Here is a 22,174-nt window from a genome sequence, read left to right as displayed (position 1 = left end):
GGTTACCCCACTCACCCTAGGTCACACAGCAGCTTCATGACAACAGCCCAGAAAGTAAACTCAGGCTTCCCCCAGCCATGACCACACTCTGTCAGGGCACAGCCATAATTCTCTCTCTGCAGACTTTCTGGGGAATTAGGGAGGACCAGCCAGCATTAGCCTTGGATGCTGTGGGGGGCTCTAGCCACACCCTCTTCTGTGGGTCCCTCATCCTTCAGGATGACAGGAGCAGAAAACCCTCAGGGCAGAGCAGGGCCCACCAGCCACTGGGAAGCTGCCATGAGCCACCCAAGAAGCCCCAGGCCAATGGAAAATGGTGCAGCTGCTTTGAAAATACAGTTGACAGTTAAACCTAGAGGTGCCATGTGACCCAGTAATTCCACTGGTAAGTATGTACTCAAGAGAATTGAAAAAGTATGTTCACATAAAAACTTGCACACGAATGTTCACAGCAGCATTTCATAGTAGCCAAAAGATAGAAACAACTCCAGTGTCCACCAGATGAATGATAAATGTGGCATGTCCGTACGCTGGATGGGAGTTCCATCATAAAGAGGAGAGAAGCATCAAGAGAGGCGATCCCATGGATGAGCCTTGAAAACATGCTGAGTGAAAGAAGCCAGGCACCAAAGGCACATACTGTATGATTTCATTCTATGAAACATCCTGAATGGGCAAATCCTATTGAGAAAGATAGATATCTTATTTAGAAAGATAGAAAGTAGATTAGTGGTTGCCAGGGGGCATTGGACGGTGGGGAAACAGGAGCAACTACAACTAATGGATGGGAATGTTCTGGAATTAGATAGAAGTGATGGTTGCACAGCATTGTGAATATAGTTTTAAAAACCCAGTGAATCGTATGCCTCAAAATGGTTAAAATGGTGACTTTTACCTCAATTGCTTGTAAAGCAGCCGCCCTGAGCCCAAGCCCGGCTGGTGTCCCTGGCATGGGCAGCCCCAAGAAGAGCTGGAGCTCTGGCTGCAGGAGCACATACCCCATTCGTATTCTCAGGAGGGAATTGGGGGTGGGAACGGGGTTCCGGAGAGTAGGACCATGGGTTAAATAGGAGAGGGCAGTGTTTGGAGCAGGAGAGCATTCAAGACACAGCCTCGGGGCCAAGGCAGGGCCGTGGGGTGTGGGCCAGATCGAGCCTGGGGGCCCAGCACTGGGAATTCCTTCCCCTGGACTCTGAACAGTTCAGTTTCTCCCCAGAGCCTTGGGAAAGGATCACCTAACTCTTCTTTGGAGTTCATGATGGGTGTGTATGTATATGTGTGTGTGTGAGTGTGTTTGAGAGTGTGCGAGTGTGTGAAGGGGTGTGTATGTGGGGGGTGTCAATGTGTGTGAGCATGGGTAGATGTGGGGTTGTGAGAGTGTGTGAGTGTGTAGAGGGGTCTGTATGTGTGTATGCAGGTGTGCGAATGTGGGTGGGTATAAGTATGTGTTTGTCAGTGTGTGAGTGTGGGTGTGCGGGTGTGTGTGTTTGCATCAGTGTGTGAGCGTGAGTGTATGGGTGGGGTGTGTTTGTGTGTGAGTGTGGGTGTGCGGGTGTGTGAGTGTGTGTGTCAGTGTGTGAGCGTGAGTGTATGGGTGGGGTGTGTCTGTGTGTGTGTGTTTGTGTCAGTGTGTGAGTATGAGTGTATAGGTGGGGTGTGTCTGTGTGTGTGTGTTTGTGTCAGTGTGTGAGCGTGAGTGTATGGGTAGGGTGTGTCTGTGTGTGAGTGTGGGTGTGCGGGTGTGTGAGTGTGTGTTTGCGTCAGTGTGTGAGCGTGAGTGTATGGGTGGGGTGTGTCTGTGTGTGTGTGTTTGTGTCAGTGTGTGAGCATGAGTGTATGGGTGGGGTGTGTCTGTGTGTGTGTGTGTTTGTGTCAGTGTGTGAGCGTGAGTGTATGGGTGGGGTGTGTCTGTGTGTGTGTGTGTTTGTGTCAGTGTGAGCGTGAGTGTATGGGTGGGGTGTGTCTGTGTGTGTGTGTTTGTGTCAGTGTGTGAGCGTGAGTGTATGGGTGGGGTGTGTCTGTGTGTGTGTGTTTGTGTCAGTGTGTGAGCGTGAGTGTATGGGTGGGGTGTGTCTGTGTGTGTGTGTTTGTGTCAGTGTGTGAGCGTGAGTGTATGGGTGGGGGTGTCTGTGTGTGTGTGTGTTTGTGTCAGTGTGAGCGTGAGTGTATGGGTGGGGTGTGTCTGTGTGTGTGTGTTTGTGTCAGTGTGTGAGCGTGAGTGTATGGGTGGGGTGTGTCTGTGTGTGTGTGTTTGTGTCAGTGTGTGAGCGTGAGTGTATGGGTGGGGTGTGTCTGTGTGTGAGTGTGGGTGTGCGGGTGTGTGAGTGTGTGTTTGTGTTAGTGTGTGAGCGTGAGTGTATGGGTGGGGTGTGTCTGTGTGTGAGTGTGTGTTTGTGTCAGTGTGTGAGCCTGAGTGTATGGGTGGGGTGTGTCTGTGTGTGAGTGTGTGTTTGTGTCAGTGTGTTAGCGTGAGTGTATGGGTGGGGTGTGTCCCCCCACACGCCCTTTTCAGGAAGCAGCAGCTGTGGCCTTCCTGAGTGCCAAGAGGAACTGTCCCCTCCACCCCAGGTTCACTGGTGCACCTCAGACTCCCTTACGGTGGAGCAGGGGGCTGGAATCCCCTCCACAGACTCAGCCCAGTAAGCAAACCCATGTAGTGGAGGCTCTGATGCCTCCCTGCTCTCCTTCCTCCAGGGACAGGCCTGCTGCTATGAGTGACACAGAGATGGAAACTTGGCATCTGTCCTCCAGGACCCCCAGCCTGGGTAGGAGAAGATAAGAGACCCAGGAGACTCCCAGGTCTGAGGAACCAAGGGGAGGGACACCTGTGGAGGATGGGGATAGGTGGAGATGCAGAGGTCCCCAGCCTGAGGGAGATTCCCCTAAAGCCTTTAGCCAACTGCTAGGCAGGCTTTGAGCACCTGGCTAGGCCTCCAAGGCACGTCTCTGTGTGCAGAAAACCAGACCCAAAGAGCCAAGCTGAAGCCTCTGGCTTTAATCAAGTATGTGAAATGGAGACAGGCATGCCTAGAAATGCTTCTCCCCACACTGGGCTCAGCCCCACGACTGGCCTTCAAATAAAAGTGCAAGTCGCAGCTTTCCAAGAAAGTCTTCTCCTGCCCCTGGTCTTTCTAAGGAAGGCCCATAGACGGACCAGGGCCTGGCTTCACTGGAGTTCCAGCCCTGGAGCCTGGTGTGGGGCAAGAGTCACAGTTACATTTCTTTGGGTCTGAACTCCAGCTCCATGTGCTCAGTGGTCTCAGCTTCCCAGCTGCCCACTATGGTGGCTGGTGATGCAGCTGGTTCTAAGTTCACAGCTCTGGAGCTGAACTTCCCCAACATCTCTTCCTAAAAGACGGGACCTTATGGTCTTTGGATTCAGAATTGGCCTAAAAAAATGAAGCCCAGGGGAGACTCATTCCTCTTCCCAACCCTGGTGGAGGGAAGGGTGCCCTGAAATCCACACCAGCTCCCAGAGGCCCCACCAGCCCTGCCCTCCCCACCTTAGGCCTGCAGAATCCTCTGGCTCTGGTGCCACGGCTCTCTTGTGAGTGATACTTGGAGAGCAAATGGAGCTTCAATGGATACACTGTCTGTGGGGACAACTGGCTTCCAGGCATTTCTCACGCCAAGCCCAGTCCCACAGGGAGCTGGCACAAGGGTGTGTGTGGTCCAGTCATAACCAGATTTCACCTACGGCCTCCTCATCTCTTCTTGGCCAAAGGAGCTTTGTGACACTGTGAAGCTGACCACGGGCCCAGGAGCAGCACTTATCACATCCAGTTTATTTGCCCAAGCATAAGTCTTGAGTGCCTCTGGTATGTAGGCTCCTGCACCGGTCACCTGGGGGCAGGGACGCCCCTTCCCTCAGGGGGTTCCCACCCTAACACGTCAGCAGTTACCCTTAATAGTACTGTAAGGAGAGCTGCCATTTATCCAGCACCTACTACATGCCAAGCCCTATACTGGGATTTTCATAGACACCATCACCATTACATATAACATTTACAGGTAGACATGGATCATCTCTGCTTTACTGATTAGGAAAATGAGGGCTCAGAGATTTTAGGTAACTTGCCTAGGATCACGCAGTAGACAGACTTGAAGAATTGTAAAATGGTCTACAGGACACACAGCTGACCATGACGCCCTGACACCAGGCAGCCTCCCTGCAGGTGCCCTAATAACTCCTTTCCTGTGGTTCCCACACGGTTGAGTTGACTTTAGGGGGGTAAACTCACTGCAGGCATTCTACCTTCTGCCTTGGCTCAGAAATAGCCTTGAGAAGAAATGGTGAGCTCCTCAGAGACCTCTGGAGTCCCAGGGACCACAGTTCAGGACACAAGTGGCTCCTCTGGCCCCTAGCTCCAGCCAATTACAGCAGCTCCTAGAACGCAATGGGGTTTCTCTGCCAGTACAGCAGGTCTATGTGGCCCAGTCCCATTTTACAGATAAGAAGACTGAGGCCAGGCATGGACAGCGTAAGGACAGAAGTTACCGGGAAACACTCCAGAGGTAGGGAAAGAAGCAGCGCACAGGCCCCTACCTACAGCCTACCTTCATTGTGCAGGTCCCCGTGAGGTTCTGCCCACTCCTGCTGGACGGCCTCCCGGCGGTACACCACATGTGTCCTCCCGCTGGCCTCCTTCTCTTGCTGGCCCCGCTCCAGAGGCTCAATGAAGAAGTCGGTGCTATCTGTGCGGATGAGACCCGCCTGAACCAGGGACAGCAAGCACGGGGGAAGAGAGAGAGAAGAGGCATGAACACAGTACAGCCGACAGGTGAGCATCTGTGAATACACATATGTGACCCTACATGCATGCAGGCTCTTCCTCCAGGGCCTTGAGGAGCCCTGGGATTCCATGACATTCTATGAGGCCCTGGCAGGGGAATGGGAGGAGATGGTAGGAAACCTGAGCAAAGGGGCCCACCCTCCTTTCAGCAAAGCAGATCCACTTTTACTGTATTGTCTATCCATGGGGCTCTGCATAAAATCTCATTACATCAGAGCTTCTATTGCTTACAAAAAGCAGAGGCACAAAAGCCACTGCCATAAGGCACATGCACACACAGCAAGGCACTGCACTCCAGCCCGAAGCACATCACAAGGGTTTGGCTTTACCTAGAGACAGACAGGAAAATCCTAGGGGCAAAGGCTCATTATCCCGAAGGTGTGCTGGTCCCCCACTTCAATACGAAGCGCTGTTATTTCAAGTTGAAAGCACATGGGTGTGCACGTGGCGAGATGGGGGTTTGGGGACGGGGAGGAGGGTAGCTAATGCTCATTCACGATAATGAGCCAGGAGTGCGTGTTTTTAATCTAATGTTTCCCTACATCAAATATTCCCTTAAAAAATCAGGTGTTGGCCTTGGAAATAAAAACAAAAAAAATATATGATGGCAAAGCCCAGCAAATGTGTTATGATCCCCCAGTGAAGGCAGTTATCACAGGGGCCAATGAAACATACAACTAGATGTGGGTTAACATATGTGTGTCTGCATATGCACATGTGTATATACACACACACGCACACGCACACACACACCACGTCATCCTACAAAGTACTAAGAGTACCTACAGCGGTGGATGGAAAATCATAGGCATTATTTACAAACAAATATTTGTTGAATTCCTTCACTTGTTCAACAGGTATCTATTGAGTGCTTACTACATAACAAGCACTGGGAGCGCAGCTGTGAACACAAAGCAGTGAATGAAGGAAGCGTTTCTATAAATTCACTGGTCCTTCTCCATTGAATTGGAACTCCAGTGAAAACACAACCCAATTCCACCCACTCCCCACCTCCTCCTGTTCTGAGGCTGCATCTCAGGAGCCCCCTGCAAGTCCGACTGAACACCTACCACTAAGCCGCCAACAGCAGCCAGCGTTTTCTGTGCCCCTTCTAGCTGTTTCTGTGGATCAAACAGAAAGCATCATTTTGGAGCCAAATCAAGACGGTTGCCTTCTGTGCTTCATCAACAGGCCCAATCAAGAGGCCAAGAAATGTTCCAGGGAAAAATGGCATTATTGGAACAAATTTGAGGCTTGCCTATAACCATTTTATCAGATAACACTCAATTGTCTGCAAAAGTTCTGATGTGCTTGTTAAAATGTCAATGTCAAATCTTACACTGAGCACACATGCATCCATGCAGAGCAGTTTGACTTTGTACCTACTGTGTGCCTGCTATGGGCAGGGAGAAACAGAAAAATAAGGCCCAAGAGCTGAGGGCAGCCAATGTCCTGCCCAGTGCTATGACAAAGTGTGGACACATGTCCCAAAGGAGGTGCCATCTGTGGGTCCTGAAGGATGACTATCCATCAGGTTCCTGGTTGCAAGGATTAGAAATTCAACTCAAACCCCCTGACCTGAAGGAGAAGGTACTAGCCCCAGGACACACTGAGGCAGGGGCTAAGACTGGAAGTGAGAGACCCAACACTCTTACCATCCCTCCCCTCAGTTCCCCCTACACCAGCTTCACCCTCCCTCCTCCAAGACAAGCTATACATCCCCTGTCCTTGCAGACACATCTCCAGTCTGCCGTCAGAGACAAGGAGATTCTCCCTTCACAGTCCCATCCAGGCTGAGTCACATGGTCACCCAGGGACTGTCAGCCCAGGTTTCCACAGCAGGCAGAAGGGAGAATTGTTAGGGTGCAAAAGAAACCGACGCGAAAAGGAAAAAGCATACGAGGTAGAGGGGAAGGCCCCTGGGTGAGAGTGGAAATGCAGGAAGGACAGTGTGGGGAGGGGACCAGGGCATTCAGGCTCAGGGACAGAGGTTGAGCCCAAACCTGGACAAAAAGTGGTGGCCAAATCCAAGGGCCTCTGCCGCCGTGCACCTGCAGAACCCCGACGGGAGGCCTGTCTTCCAGCTGGTGGCTCCACGCCCGGGACACGCCTCCAAGGCCTACCACAGCTTTGTTGCCATGAGGGCCTGTGATGAACTCTCAGCCAAGCCCTGCATGATTTATCCCATCCCCCTTTCTATACCCGTGTCTGATACCCAGAGGGACCCCTGGGTCCCTTGTACCCCTGGAACAAGCAAGCAAGAGACAGCATGAGTCAGAGGCCACTGCTCCATCCAGGTCACGGGCACACAAACCTGGCTGGCCCAGGGCAGTGGCCTGCGTCGTCTCAGTCCATCACACCTCTCAAGCTGCCTAGCAGAGGTAAACTCTCCAGAGCAAGAAATGGAAGGCTCTACTCAGCCCCTCCCACACACCAGGCACCTGGTCAAGGCCCACTCCAATTCTGGGGCTTGGTTAAATGGCTCCACAAAGAGGATCCTTCAAGCCTGGCATTCCCTGCCCCACAGCCCAGAGACTCCACGTGGTCTCGAGGGCTCAGTGCCTCATATGAGGGATACAGTTTCCAAAAGGAAACCACTGCCTTCCAGCCCACCCCTTCCTCTGGCCCACAATCATGGGCTACAGACCTTTCAGGATCATCGTGCTCATCCCAGTCTGAAGCATCATACTTTGACAACACCCCCAGTTAGGAGACCTCTAGCTTTTACTTGGATGCTTCCAGTGACAGAGAGCTCCCTCCCTCAAGATGTAACAGATTCTGTGTAGGGACACTCCTAACATTGTATTCAGCGTGAACACACTTCCCTACTTTCCATCGTTTATAAATCGTCTTCTTATCACTGTTATTAACAACAGTACCTGCCACTCATATTTTTATACATTATCTTATTTTATCTTTATAGCCCTATAAGGTAGGCACTAATGTTAGACCCATTTCATGGATGAGGAAATAGAGGTTCAGAAGGGTTAAGTAACTGGCCCAGTCACCCAGCAAGTAAGTGTCAGCACTCTTAACCACAATACTGTATTACCTGGGTTCATCCCCCAGGCCTGCTTCTGCCCTCAGGAGCCACTTGGAGCAAGAAAACATTGCTTTCCTATACCACCTGCAAATCCCTGGGCCTCTGGTCTGACCTTGCAGAGCAAGGACACTCATTCTCCAACTCTCTACCTCTGGGCAAAACCCTCCCATGGAGGCCAGCACACCTCTCACCAAGAATATGAGAAGGAAGGGCAGGGCACAGCCCATAAAAGAAACAGTCCCTCCCACTCCCCAGGTGACCTCCCCCGCCACCTAGCCTAAAAGGATTCTTACCCCTACGCAGACCATCCTCATCACACCCTCACTGTTCTCAGCAGAATGGGAACCCCCAGGACGCTGGGTCTGGTCCAGCCTCCACACCCTTAGGCCTCTCCCCAGGAAAGGGTTAAAGGATCTGTCTTTCCCCATCCCAGTAAACTGTTTAGGACAAAGAAGCCAGAACCAAGCCCTGTCCTGCATAATCCGAGAAATAAGTTTCTAAATTTCTTTGTGACTGGATCTCAGCAGCCCCCAAGGGATCAGGGCGGAACCTCCCCAGAGACTGTCCTTGTCCCATTGCGTGCATCCCACCCAGGCCTTGACAGGCAGCTCTCATCCAGGTCTGGGCTCCTCCTGGGCCACAGAGACTCTCCTCCTAGACAGAGAAGACAGGAAAGCAGGCTTGGCCACCAGACCGGGAGACAAGATGGGCCCAGTTCCTTCCCCTCAGACCTCGGTTTCCCTGTCTGCACAATGAGAGGTTTGGCCCAAGTTCCCTTGAATCTCTGCCCTGGCCAGGAAACCAGGCACCACACAGCGTAGACAGGCTGGCAGTGAGAACTTTCTGGCTTTCTGCCTCTTCACTAAAGTACTCCCGTCTCACAATTTATAGAATGTTTATGTTTCTGAAAAGTGGTGGCTAATTTTAAAGTGCTAAAATCAAATCAAATTTCTGTATAAAAAATCAAGAAAAAAAGGAGAAATAAATTCTGATAGGATGGAAAATAAATGTCAGTCATACTGAATTTCTACCTATACCTTATTCTTTTACAAACGGTAAATAAATAGGAAATATGTACTAGAAAGTTTCTTCACACAGTAAAACTAAAACAAAGAATCGTTGATTACATCCAATTGAGCCACATACCCGTAGGCCCTTGTCCAATTTCCCCAAATGGAAATTCTCCAGTGCACAAATCTGACCACTCTCTGCTGGGCTAAACTCCCTTTAATGTGGCTGTTTCTGAGGTGCCTTCCCTGGGAGGTGTGTGGCTGAATATGGTGAGGGTGGAAGATGGGAAGGACTGTGGATTCTCCAACATGACATCGTTTTGGTTGCAAAGGTAACACATTTGGCCTACCTCTTCATCCAGAGGCCTCCAGGCCATGTTAACATGTTTTCCAGTATGGGTTCTCTCAGGGGGAGCCCCCAAGTTCAGGTGTAAGCCCAGGACACCCAAAGAAGACATGGTCACATGGCAACTAGGGAGGTGAGTGCTGGCTTAGAAATCACCTTGTGTCCCGCTGTGAACCACAACTGAACAAGTTCAGCGTGTCACCCACAGCTGTCTACTATCAGGATAAGGTCCCAAATATTATAGCAGGTAATTGAGGCCAAATTATTTTGAAATCAGTATGTATGTGTACATGCGTACATAAAAGTACATCTATTCTCAAACTGCATGTATGTGCATGGAAACTGGGAGGCGAGGGTACCCGGAGCCAACAAAGAGATCTCCAAGAGGAGCACAGAAGAGATCTCCAAGGACTGGGAGACGTGTGGGACATGGGCAGGGCTCTATCTGTGCCAGGTACAGAGTCAATGAGCAAGGACCTGGCCTGGGGTCCAGACAGTTGCAAGTGGCTTGGCTCTCAGGGGACAGCTGTAGGCCCTGGCAAAGGGGGATCCTGAGTCCCCTTGCTTGCTGCTGCTTGGACCAGCCTACCTTTGCCAAATGCCCAGAAGGTCCATTTCAAGATGGTAGCTCCAGTGAAGCCAGCTGAAGGGTGGGCCAGACTGCCTCTCCTTTCTCCTTCCAAGGCTGGCCTATCTGGGGCTTCCCCAGAGGAGAAAGTAGCAGAGCAGGCCACCTCTCAGCCAATCATCCCACCACCTCCCAAGGAGAGTGTATTCTTGGGCCTGAACTTGTTCTGGAACTTCTATCACAAGGGCTTTACTTCCACGGACACCCCTTGATGCTGTCTCAAGTTCTAGGCCTCCAGCAAATCCAGCTTGAAACTGTTCCACTGTAGCAAACAAAAGAAACCCAGCAACTGGATGCTGGAGTGATACACACAAGAATCAGAAATGGCTTCCACCAGATTCCTCAATGGGTGGCCGCTTCCCCTCAACAGGGCCACCTGCAATCTGCATGCACTGTTCCCAGCCACTGCCAGCCACACTCCTTGGCTAGACCACATGGGCTGCTACAACCCAGAAACCTCCACCACAGGCGGCTCCTTCCCTTCCCTTCCCCCACTGCCCTGCTCACCTAACCCTAGCACTTGGTTCCAGTTATTATTAAACTTCATCGGGACCTCCAAGATATGATGCTTACTTCCTCACTTCCCTTCTCACCACTTTGGACATCTAGGTCTAGTTGCACAATAATTCTCTTGCAAACACCCATACTCTCTCACCCTCTTTCCCTCCATTCTGCTGTCCCAGGGAAGCTTCTCCACCCTGGTTCAGCCCGACCATCCACCTACTCCACGCGTGCACACAGGTGCCTACTGGTCTCACTTGAAATCAGCAGCTCACCTCAAGTGAGCATGAAGCTGAGGTTCTGTTGCACTTCCCTGTTAAGACTAACAGCTTAACATTCTGTGTCCCAGCTCTCCCAAATGGCTCAACCCCCAACACTGGCCCACCCCCAGTCTCATACTCCAAGGCTCCCACCACCCTGTTGTGCCAGTGCCAGTGTCCTCCCACAGCTGGGCCCCCTCTCTTCTTCTGTGGCTGGATGTGTCCCCCCTCCACTCTGTGCTCAGGATCACCTCTCTGTCACCTCCTTCAGGACTCAGCTCCTGCAGTTAGCACCCCCTTTCCAGCTCCATCACGCTTTCCTTTCTACAAGACCATTACTATCCGCATCCAAGCACACTCGAGTGTCCCCCATCTTTGAAACTCCCTACCTCCCATCCCTGCCCAACCACTGCCCGTGTCACTGCTTCCCTCCACAGCAGAAAGTGTTGTCTACACTCACCACCTCCATGCCCCCTGGCTTCTCCTCTACCCACCCCAAGTGGCCTTCTAGAGCCACCACTTCCTGGAAACTGCTCACCTCTGACTACCACATGGCCATGGCCAGCAATCACTTCTTTGTCCTGGTCTCACACAGCTCCTACAATCATCAGCTCTCCCTGGCACGTCCCCAGGTCCGTGGCTTTAGGTACTGCATGGCTGCAAATGACTTCCAATTTATATTCCCAGCCCTGGCTCCTCCTGGAATTCCTTTATGATTGTCCAACAGCTTCCTTGATAGAGACTGGATCTCCACGGGGCATCTCAAACTTTGGAGCAGAACTCTAAGTTTGACTTCCAGACCCACTCCTCCCCTTGTCTTCCCCATCTCAGTAAATGACACTGCCTTTTTCCCAGCTGCTCTACCCCAAAATCAAGGAGGAGGGACAAGCTCAGTGATCTAGGTCTTTTCAAGTGCCCCAACCCTGGCAGTTCCATCAGTCAGTTCAGCTGAAAGCAAAACCCTACATAACCTGCAGTGGCCAGAACCTCTAACGGGTCATCCAGGGCTGTTGTCTCTGATTCATGGCAGGTAGGAGAGGCGGCCCCACCCCTCACACCCCCACACCCTGGAACCACGGCTCCTGCAGGGACTCTTCAAAGTGACCCAGATCTCTTCCTCCCTCAACATGTCCTTAAGTGTTTATGAAGCACATACTGCTTGCTGAACTTGATGGGGTGAGGTTGGGGTGCAAAAAGACATGAGAGACCGGCCTCTCCTCGCCTGAGAAGGGACTTATATCTGGAATATGTAAAGAACTCTCACAACACAATCACTAAAAGACAACCCAGTTTTAAAGTGGGAAAAGGATCTGAACAGACATTTCTCCAAGAAAGATCTACAAACAGCAGTAAGCACATGAAAAGATGTTCAATATCATCAGTCATCAGGGAAAGGCAAATCCAAACCACAAAGAAATAGGATGGCTTGAATCAGAAAGTCAGATAACCAGTGTTGGCAAGGATGTGGAGAAACTGGAACCCTCATACATTGGTGGGAATGTAAAATAGCACAGCCACTTTGAAAACAGTCTGGCAATACTCCTCCAATGATTAAACAGCATTACCACATGATCCAGCTATTCCACTTCCAAAGTGTAAGCACCCAAGAGAAATAAAACACATGCCCATGCAAAAAAAGTTGTTCATAGCATTATTCCTAGTAGTCAAAAGATGGAAACAGGCCGGGCGCGGTGGCTCAAGCCTGTAATCCCAGCACTTTGGGAGGCCGAGACGGGCGGATCACGAGGTCAGGAAATCGAGACCATCTTGGCTAACACGGTGAAACCCCGTCTCTACTAAAAACTACAAAAAACTAGCCGGGCGAGGTGGCGGGCGCCTGTAGTCCCAGCTACTCGGGAGGCTGAGGCAGGAGAATGGCGTAAACCCGGGAGGCGGAGCTTGCAGTGAGCTGAGATCTGGCCACAGCACTCCAGCCTGGGTGACAGGCGAGACTCCGTCTCAAAAAAAAAAAAAAAGATGGAAACAAGTCAAACGCCCGTCAATGGATAAATGGACACACTATATATATGTATATATATAGCCATACAATGAAATATTATTTTGCCGTAGAAAGGAATGAAGTACTGATATATGCTACAAGATGGATGAAACTTGAAAAAAAGCCAAGTAGAAGAAACCAGATGCAAAAGGTCATATATTACGTGATTCTGTTTGTATGAAGTGTCTTCATACAAATAGAATAGGCAGATCCACAGAGATAGAAAGTAGATTTGTCACTGCCAATGGCTGGGGTAATGTTGGATTGGGGGTGAATAGCTAAAGGCCACATAGTCTCTTTGTTAGGTGATGAAAATGGTCTACAGTTGACTGCAGTGATGATTGCAGATACCTGTGAATATAATTTTTAAAACCACTGCATTGCATATTTTAAATGGGTGAATTGCATGGTATGCGAATTATATCTCAATAAAGCTAATAATTAAAAAGATAACATGCATGAATGGAGGCGAGAAACATGCACAGAGATAATACACAGGCACAGAGAGGACACACAAAGGGGTGACTCACACAGACGACAAACGCTCCAGCAGACATTCATGCAGAGACGACACGCATGTGGCACACAGACTGCCTGCTACCACGGAAGCGGGAGTCAGAGAGGCTGGGATGAAAGCCTGCCGACGCTGAGATTTCATCTAATTCAAACCTGATGTGGAAGACTCAAGCCACAGGAGCTCTGCCGGAGGCTGGGGCTGCCAAGTCCTCGGTCCAAGCCAGAGAAAGTCTGAAAGCTGATTCAGACTGAGCTGCAGCCTTGGGGACAGGCAGGAAGAAGGAGCTCTTGGAGGATGGGGCTGAAAGCTGCCAGGCTTGTCCACAACTGGCACGCTCTGCCACGTACATCTGCACGGCGCCCCATACCAGCAGCATCAGCGCTACCACAACAAGCCAAAAGCTCAAAGAAACACCAGGAAGCAGAGAGCCTCTGCCAGCTGGAGATAGTTATCTGGGATGACCACTTGGCCACAGTTCCCAAGGTCATGACCTCTGCAGGCCCCACACCCTGGGAGATGCTGGGTGAAAGGCTACTGAGGTCTTGCTGAGCCCAGTGCATTTGCAGCAAAAGTCTTTCTCAGGGGAGAAGCAATGTGGTGGGTAAATGCAGAGATCCTAGAGCCAGAGAGTTCCTGAGTTCAAACGCTGGCTCTACCACTCTCAAATCATGTAATGTTGGGACACTTACTTAACATCCTTGTGCTTCAGGATTATAACCACAACCATCTTGTAGGGATGTTCTGAGAAAGCAATATACCTAAGGCACCTAGGATGGTCCCAAGCATGCCACGAGGGCCATGTTAGTGTTTGCATCTGTGGCCATGATTCTCATGATCACCACTGTCACTTTGAAATATGCCTGGAAGCCCCAGTGGCTCAGGAAGGGAACCCACAGGATCAGTGCTGGGGTTGACATTCTGGAACCACAGGAGGGTTTGTGTGTAGCTCCTGGCTCTGCGATGGCCTGGCTTTGACATGCTGATACAGTTTGGATGTTTATCCCCTCCAAATCTCATGTTGAAATGTGATCTCCAGTGTTAGAGGTGGGGCCTGGTGGGAGGTGATTGGACCATGGGGGCAGATCCCTCATGAATGGTTTAGCACCATCTCTTTGGTGTTGAGTTCTCGTTCAGTTCATACAAGATCTAGTTGCATAAAGTGTGTGGCACCTCCCCCATCTATTCTGCTTCCGATGTCACCATGTGGCATGCCAGCTCCTCTTCCCTTCCACCATGACTGCAAACTTCCTGAGGCTCTCACCAGAAGCAGGTGCTGGAGCCATGCTTGTACAGCCTGCAGAATCATGAGCCAACTAAAATTCTTCTTTATAAATTGCCCAGCCCCAGATATTTCCTTATAGCAACATAAAAATGGACTACCACACATACCCAGATCTCCTGCCTGTAAGGGAAAGAAGTCCTCAAGAAAAAAAAGAATACCAGTGGTTGAACGTCCTAAGGGGAAAAGTCTTTACCCCCCAAAAAGGGACTGGTAGAGGATGATGTTAAAGGTGAAAAAGAAGACCTGCAGACAAAAGGTTGGGCAGAAACATACCCAGCTGTTAGGGCATTGTCTCTAGGCAATGAGATGGTAGGCAATTTCTTTCTCTTTAAACTTTTAGGTATTTTCTGACTTTTCTATGATGTCCTTATCTCAAAAGGCACACCTATTCTGCACAGAGTGTGTGCCTACCACAATGAACACAGAATCAACTCCCATTCCCTAAACAAAGTTTTAAAAAAGGGAAACAAACATAATGTATCCCTCCTTTTCTGTCATTCAACTTCCCTGCAAAGTAGTGTAGAGGCTTCGCTGGGGAGGGAAACACCTGGGGTTCCATCCCAGCAGGGTCCTTCCCAGCTGAGCGGCACCAGCCCTCTCTCAACCTCAGATTCCATATCTGAAACCAAAGAGTGGACGGGAAGATGAGATAAGGCATGGGAAACGGCCCTCCTGGAGCCGGGTTCACAGCAAGTGGTGGTCTTTTCCTTTCCTTCCCTCCTCCGCCTGACTCTCCTGGTCCTGAAAGACCTGACCCCAGCTACTGACCTGACACACAGTAGGCTTTCCAGCAGACAACAGCAGCCGTTCTTAACCCTAGACAGTCATTAAAATCACCTGGGGGAATTTACAAAACTACAGCGACCTCCCAGACCAATGAAATCAACACCCAATGGGTGGGGCTCAGGAGTCAGTGCATTCTGGAAGCTGCCGGGTGATTCAGATGTGCATCCAGGGCTGAGAAACGCTCATCCAAACCCTGGAGGCTTCCAAACCGTGGAATGGCATGAAAAGGGACATTTAAGTGGTCATGCGTGTTTCATAAAGAGAGCAATAGCAGCACAGGTGTGTTCGTCATAACACCGGAAATGGGCAAGTAAGAGAAGAAATGAGCGTACAATAAGTACGTTCCCTGAGAAGGGGCCGTGGGAGTCCAGTGGGCTGGGTTACTGCACACCTCTTACTTCACGACCAAGGGCCACCTAGACCACAAGTGATCCTGGGTGGGGAAAGCCTGGGAGTTAGAGGGAGCAGCTGTGACCTGCTGAGTGGCCAAGGACCAGTCAATGCCCTCACAGCCATCCAAGCTGGGGGCCCATAGTGCAGAGAGTGAGGACAATTATTAGTAGTCCCTCTGTGCTGATGTTGATGATGAAGGTGATGACTAGCTCTGTCCTCTGGCACCTTGGAGAACAGAGTTGCTCAGATCATCAAAAGCTTGAAGTTCTGTTTTTTGTTTTTGTTTTTGTTTTAACAGGGTCTCACTCTGTCCCCAGACTGGAGTGCAGTGGCACGATCTCTGCTCACTGCAACCTCTGCCTCCCAGGTTCAAGCGATTCTTCCGCGTTTCCCGAGTAGCTGGGACTACAGGCGCGCATCCACATCCAGCTAATTTTTTTGTATATTTAGCAGACACGCGGTTTCACCATGTTGACCATGACCAACTGAACTCCTGACCTCAAGGGATCCGTCCACCTTGGCCTCCCAAAGTGCTAGGATTACAGGCGTGAGCCACCGCACCCGACCAAAAGCTTGAAGTTCTTAAAGGAGGAGTGGTCGCTTTTTATTTCTACTCCTCTTCCCCTGCCAACAAGCAGTTGTCCTGGTCCAGAGGCAGGACCTGTAGATGCTCAGAGATTGCCTTCTGCTGCAAACCCCTCACTCTGGAGCCCATCCAGACTCAGGGCAGACCTTGCCAGGCCGGCAGCCACCCTCAGATTCCATTCCCCAGTGCCCAGGAGCCACACGGCTCTGAGGCTTCCCTCTCTGTCACCACCATAGCCCACCAAGCTCGGCGAAGGAGCTCTGCCTGGCCACTGCTTGGCCCTGAGTGCTGGCAGCAGCCATGGCTCTGGGATGAGGAGACAGGAAGCAGCCCTCAAGTGCCAGCAGGCGGTGTGGCTGCCAGGCCCTGAGTGGAGGAACAGCACCCTGCGTGGAGGCCTTGCGGTTTAAACCCTGCTATTCAGACGCACACCAGCTGATGGTGAGCAGCACCGGGAAAGGTGCTACACCCTTGGCAGTGGAAAGCAGGCCCAAGAGAGGGCCTGACAGGTCACTGTCCCAGCCAGGCCTCCCCTCTGAATGAGCCCTACAGCATCCTGGCCCAGGGGGTCGCTGACTAGTTCTAAACCATGTCTGCCACGTGAGACCATGCACGTAAATGTTTCTCACCGCATCTGGTACATAGCCTGGTCTGTAGTGAGCCACTGATGAGGGACTTGGCAGTGGCCGAGAGACAGGTTCCCTCCAGAATGCAGGTGAGCATGGGAGAATGCCAGGCTAGCTCTAGCCCCACGAGTGACTCCTAATGACACAGTGATCCTCCAGGTATCACTGGCCAGTCTCCTCTGCAAAAGGTGGAAGGAGCAGACGAAGCATAATTGGCCAGAAGACCCCAGACAGGTGGTACGGTCCTGTACTTAACCCTGCCCAGGGACCAGCACCACTAGCACAGGTTCCAGATTTGGCCACACTCTGACGGTTCACCTGCCAGGCACTAGCAGCGCAAATGCCCACACTGCAGCCACCAGACCCCTCTCCAGACCCACTCCCTTCGCGTGTTCACCTATGTCTCTGTAACTTGCCTCTCCTAAACCGTCGCCTGCAATAGCACATATTCACTCATTCATTCATAAGATGATGACTGAGAAGCCCCTGATCTAGGTGCTGGGGATACAGACAAAAATTCCTCTTTGCACGGAGCTAACATTCTATAGCAGGGTGGAGACAGGCGATAAATAACTAGAAATATGTGACACACCAAGTGGAAGGAGCCATGGAGAAGAGAAAGGATTGGAGCTTGAAACTGTGAATAAGGTTGCCAGGGAGGACGTCCGAAGGTGACATTCGAGTGAAAGCCTGAGGGGTCTGAGGGGCAGGCCCTGGCAGTCCCTGGGGAGGAATGTTCCCTCCAGGGAGGGCAGTGAGGAGGAGCAATGGCAGCCCAGGGACTGGTTGGCTTGTCCCGGAGGAGTGCCGCGAACCACGGAGGACTCGGATTGTAACAGGACTGCCAGGGCTGCTGTTGGCGAACAGACTGCGGGGCAAGGGAGTGCAGGGAAGCGAATGCCACCATCTGGGAGAGACAGGAGGTGGCTCACACCACCCCAGTGGTGGTTATTCTTATTATGCTGTGTTTGTTTCCCTTTTAGAATTACCAGTAACAAAAATCCCCACACTGGAGCCACACTGGACCAGTTCTGTACCAGAGCTACGGTTCCCACGAGCCTCCGTGCCTTCGCCCCTGCCGTGCACCCCACTGGGAATGCCCCTTTCACCCAGCTCAAAAGCCACCCCATCACTGCTCCCTCCTCTGTGCTCCGTGGCAGTGGCTCTTGGCAGGTGCTCTATCCCTGTCCCGGTATCTCTTTCCTTATTCTAGACTTGAGCTTCAGGGGGATGAACTGGTTGATGCTGTGCAACTGACTTGGAATGAAACCATGCTAAACAAGCATCCTTTGGGTCAGGCCTTAAAACAAACTCCCTTGGGTATACCACCCTTGTGAGAGGTCCACTTCCCCAAAACTGTGGCCGTGGATTAGGGGACAGCATATTTTACCTAGCATCTCCCTATGCAGGGACTACGAATTATGAAGTGACAACATCTCAAAGGCATGATGCACCCAGGCCAGCAGTAGGCCAGGCTGTGGAATACAGGCCTCTCCGGACTGGAGGAGCTAACTCTGAGTGTGGACCCCTGCCAGCCTTGAGGGGTGGATGTGAACCTCTGCCTGGGGGGTGGGTGTGGCTTGGAGGGGAAAGTGACAGGCTGTTTCTGGACAGACCAAAGGTGTAAATATGTGGCTGGCTTAAAAGCAAAGGCTGACAAAGGCCTTCAGCCACCCGTCGGGAACAGAGTTTGCATTCAGACCAACCTGGTTCTAACAAACGATCTCACCTCCAGACATTTCTCTAAAAAGAGGCCTGTTCTACTGCCCCATCAGCCGTGTTACTGAAAGCAGAAGAAAATTAGACTGCAGGGTTTTTAAATGTTCCATGACAAGTAATGTGTACATAACAGCAGCCCTCTCCCCCTCCAATATGTTGAAAATGGATAAAACAGCAGCACTGGTGACTTGAGTCTGAGAAACACGAGAAAGTTCCGTTTGAGCATCAAATCCCACTAACTGGGCCATTGACATCTGTTTTTCTCAGTTGGCCTTCCAGTTTCAGGGACGACAATGACATGCAGAAGTTGAGCAGCCCTCCCCCTCACAGTGGGAGCCTCATAAACACCTCTACTCAGTACCCCCAGGCCCCTTCAACCCCCACCACCATTAGACCAATCACTTTTAGCATTCATCATGCTGAAGCTGTTGCCACAGCTACCGTATCAGGGCACAGCACACAGTTTACGACCTTGAGTCTCTGCTCACATACACTTGGTCTTGCCACTGACAGGAGAGGCTGCCTGGAACTGCAGGAGGAACATTGCCTGGGAGTAAGGAACCTTGGTCCTTGTGCGCCCTGACACTTGACACTCACCTGCTACTCCATGACCGTGGATCTCCTCCCCAACTTGAGTCTCGGCTTCCTCTGCTGGAAAATGAAGAGGGAGCTAGAAGCCCCCAAAGCCTCTTCCAGCCATAGCTGTCTCCAACTCAGGCCAAAGTCAGGGTGAATGGTGGAAATTATGCTGAGCTGGGATCCATGCAGGTTTTCATAACACAAGGGTATCTGCAAGCGCCTGAGCTTATGTTGACAGGGACCTCCTTAGTGTTGCTAAGGATGAAGCAGCAGGTAAATATTATCACTGTTGTTGTTTTTAGGGCTTTGAAAGCAGGGCAAGACCCACAGGCTGAAAATGGAATCCTGGGCCTGGTGGATGGTTTGGGAACTTTCCATTGCAGTGCCTGGGAATGTGGAATCTCCTGGGCCCTCACTGAGAGCCCACCCTGGGCCTGTACCACCCTGGGGCTGGGAGGCAGATGCAGAGGCAAGCACAGCCATCACTCTCACCAGCCTGCTGAGCAGCCCCCAGGCCGCCCTCCCTCCAGCCGCAGCCGGTGCCTGAAGACACAGAGGAAGAAAAATAAAACCAGCCCATGCTGGAATGGGAGGCCGGCTCTGCTCCGAAAAAGCTGCAGTGAGGTGATGTCTGGCTTTTATTCCATATCATAAATAAGTTATTAATCCAAGGCAGACAGTGAGGCATGGTCATGAGGAGACAAGGGAGGTAAAACTGCAAGATCAGACTGGCTGGAGGACTGGAAAACCACCCAGGACCCAGGACCCAGGCCCTGGGCCTCCACTCAGATAGGCAGACAGCAGCCCAGACAGGAGGGGGCCTCTGGAAAGCAGGGGGAAGAGCCCTGGCATGGGCGCCCAGAGAGCTGGAGACACACCTGCTGTGGATCCTGCCTCCGTTTCCTAATTTATTCTAAGACATCAGCAATAAGAAGAAGAAATGCTAACTTTTATTGTTCCAGGCACTGTGGCAGCATTTTAAGTGCATAATTTCTAACCCGCAAAACTACGAGGTAGGGACATCCACTTTACAGATACATAAACCGAGGCTTAGAGATGTCAAATCACTTGCCTAGGGGCAATGTGGAAGAATGTTTGCAAAGATGGCTGCATTCGGTCCTCTTGTTTCTGTGCACAGTCTCTTTACAATGAGACGTTACCACTCTTTCCCTCAAATGGAAGAGTCCATTTCCCCACTCTTGGAAAATTTTGTCCAGCTTTATGGCTTGCATTGACCAGCAGAATGTGCAGAAGTGACCTTATGCCACGATATGGTTTGGATCTGTGTCCCCACCAAATCTCATTTCAAATTGTAATCCCTAATGTTGGAGGTGGGGCCTGCTAGGGAGTGACTGAATCAGAGTCAGTTTCCCATGAATGGTTTAGCACCATCTTCTTGGCGCTGTTACTGTGACAGTGAGTGAGATCTGGTTGTTTAAAAGTGTGTAGCATCCCCTTCCTTTCTGTCTTCCTCCTGCCATGTGAGATACTTCGCTCCCCTTTGCCTTCTGCTGTGACTGGAAGCTTCCTGAGGCCTCCCCAGAAGCGGAAGCCACTATGCTTCCTGTACAACCTGCAGAACTGTGAGCTGATTAAACCTTTTTTCTTTCTAAATTTCCCAGCCCCAGTTATTTCTTTTTTTTTTTTTTTTTTTTTTTTTTTTTGAGACGGAGTCTCGCTCAGTCACCCAGGCTGGAGTGCAGTGGCGCAATCTCGGCTCACTGCAAGCTCCGCCTCCCGGGTTCACGCCATTCTCCTGCCTCAGCCTCCCAAGTAGCTGGGACTACAGGCGCCTGCCGCCACGCCCGGCTAATTTTTTGTATTTTTAGTAAAGACGGGGTTTCACCATGTTAGCCAGGATGGTCTCGATCTCCTGACCTCATGATCCACCTGCCTCGGCCTCCCAAAGTGCTGGGATTACAGGCATGAGCCACTGCACCCGGCCCCAGTTATTTCTTTATAGCAGCGCAAGAATGAACTACTACATGCAACTCCCAAGGCTAGGCCTCAAGGGGTCTTCCAGCTTCCACCTTCCCCCTCTTGGAATGCTACCCTGAGACTGCCTACTGGAGGATGACTGGCCACAGAGAGAACTGAGGCCGCCCGGCCAACAGCCAGCACCATGGTGGTCATGTAAAAGAAGCCAGCTTGGGCCTTCCAGCCCAGCCCACCCTTCAGCAGAGCACAGCCAAGTGAGCACGGCTGGGAGCAGGCAGGGGAGGAACCTCCCAGCCCACCCACAGAGTTGTGAGGAAGGACACAATGTTGTTTTCAGTTCCAAGTTTTAGACTGGTTTGTTACACAAGAATGAGAACTGATAGTTACTCAGTTTCCCCACCCTGCCTATTTCCCCAGGAGAGCCTGTGCTGCCCGCCTCCTGAGATTTGGCTGGGGTCAAGACACTCCCATGCATACCACAGGCCCTCTGTGTCCCCCAGGCCCTCACATTGCCACAAGCAGGAAGCAGTGACTTCCTCTCTCCACACTGAAGACCCACAGTCACCCTGGCAGGCGGATCAGGAGAAGCCCCCTTTCTCTCCAAAGAGTCCCTTTCTCGTTTTGTGTGCTGTAAACAGGAATTGCCAAGAGGTACCCAGTATTTCCCAGTAAACTGGGTTATCTAAGTGGCAAACAGGAGAAACCAGCTCGCACTCTTAGAGAGGGTGTGCACCCTGAAGACAGAGACTTGCTCACGAAGGGAGTGCTGAAGGCGGGGAGGTAAACGGGTTTCCCCTGCACGCCCGGTCGGCCCACGGAGAGTGACTGCGTGAGCACGTGCAGGGGGGTCTGAGGCCCGGGGACAGCGTGCCACAGCAGGCCTGCGGGGCCTGCCAGGGCGCAGGAGGGCAAATGGCAGTGTGCATGCCTCAGCGGTCACTACCTCTGGCCTAGGAGCAGATGGCCAGACAGCCACGGAGAGGATGACAGATGCTGTCCCCTCATCTAACTGGGGTTAAAAACACAAAAACAGGAGTTTATGCCTCCTCACCCAGACAGTTGTCCAGCAGACCCGGTACTGGGTCACGAGAACACACAGGTGACCACACTCTGCCCTGCGCCTCTGGGAACTACAAGTGGAAATGTTCAGGGCCAGCAGCAAACTGAG

General features: G+C 51.5%; 1 protein-coding gene across 2 annotated transcripts in view; it reads right to left on the bottom strand.

Annotated features, from left to right (window-relative positions):
• Window positions 1–22,174, bottom strand: part of ADAMTS14 (ADAM metallopeptidase with thrombospondin type 1 motif 14) — an 89,446-nt gene that overhangs the window by 56,309 nt on the left and 10,963 nt on the right. For both annotated transcript variants that reach the window (XM_033208989.1, XM_033208990.1), the window contains exon 3: window positions 4,558–4,714. In XM_033208989.1, the coding sequence (XP_033064880.1) occupies window positions 4,558–4,714 (157 nt within the window). The remainder of the gene's footprint in view (window positions 1–4,557; window positions 4,715–22,174) is intronic.

The sequence above is a fragment of the Trachypithecus francoisi genome, unplaced genomic scaffold, assembly GCF_009764315.1.
Source record: "Trachypithecus francoisi isolate TF-2019V2 unplaced genomic scaffold, Tfra_2.0 Lachesis_group9, whole genome shotgun sequence".
NCBI lineage: Eukaryota > Metazoa > Chordata > Mammalia > Primates > Cercopithecidae > Trachypithecus > Trachypithecus francoisi.
Note: the sequence above shows the minus strand (reverse complement) of the source record. Positions and strands in the feature narration are given on the sequence as shown.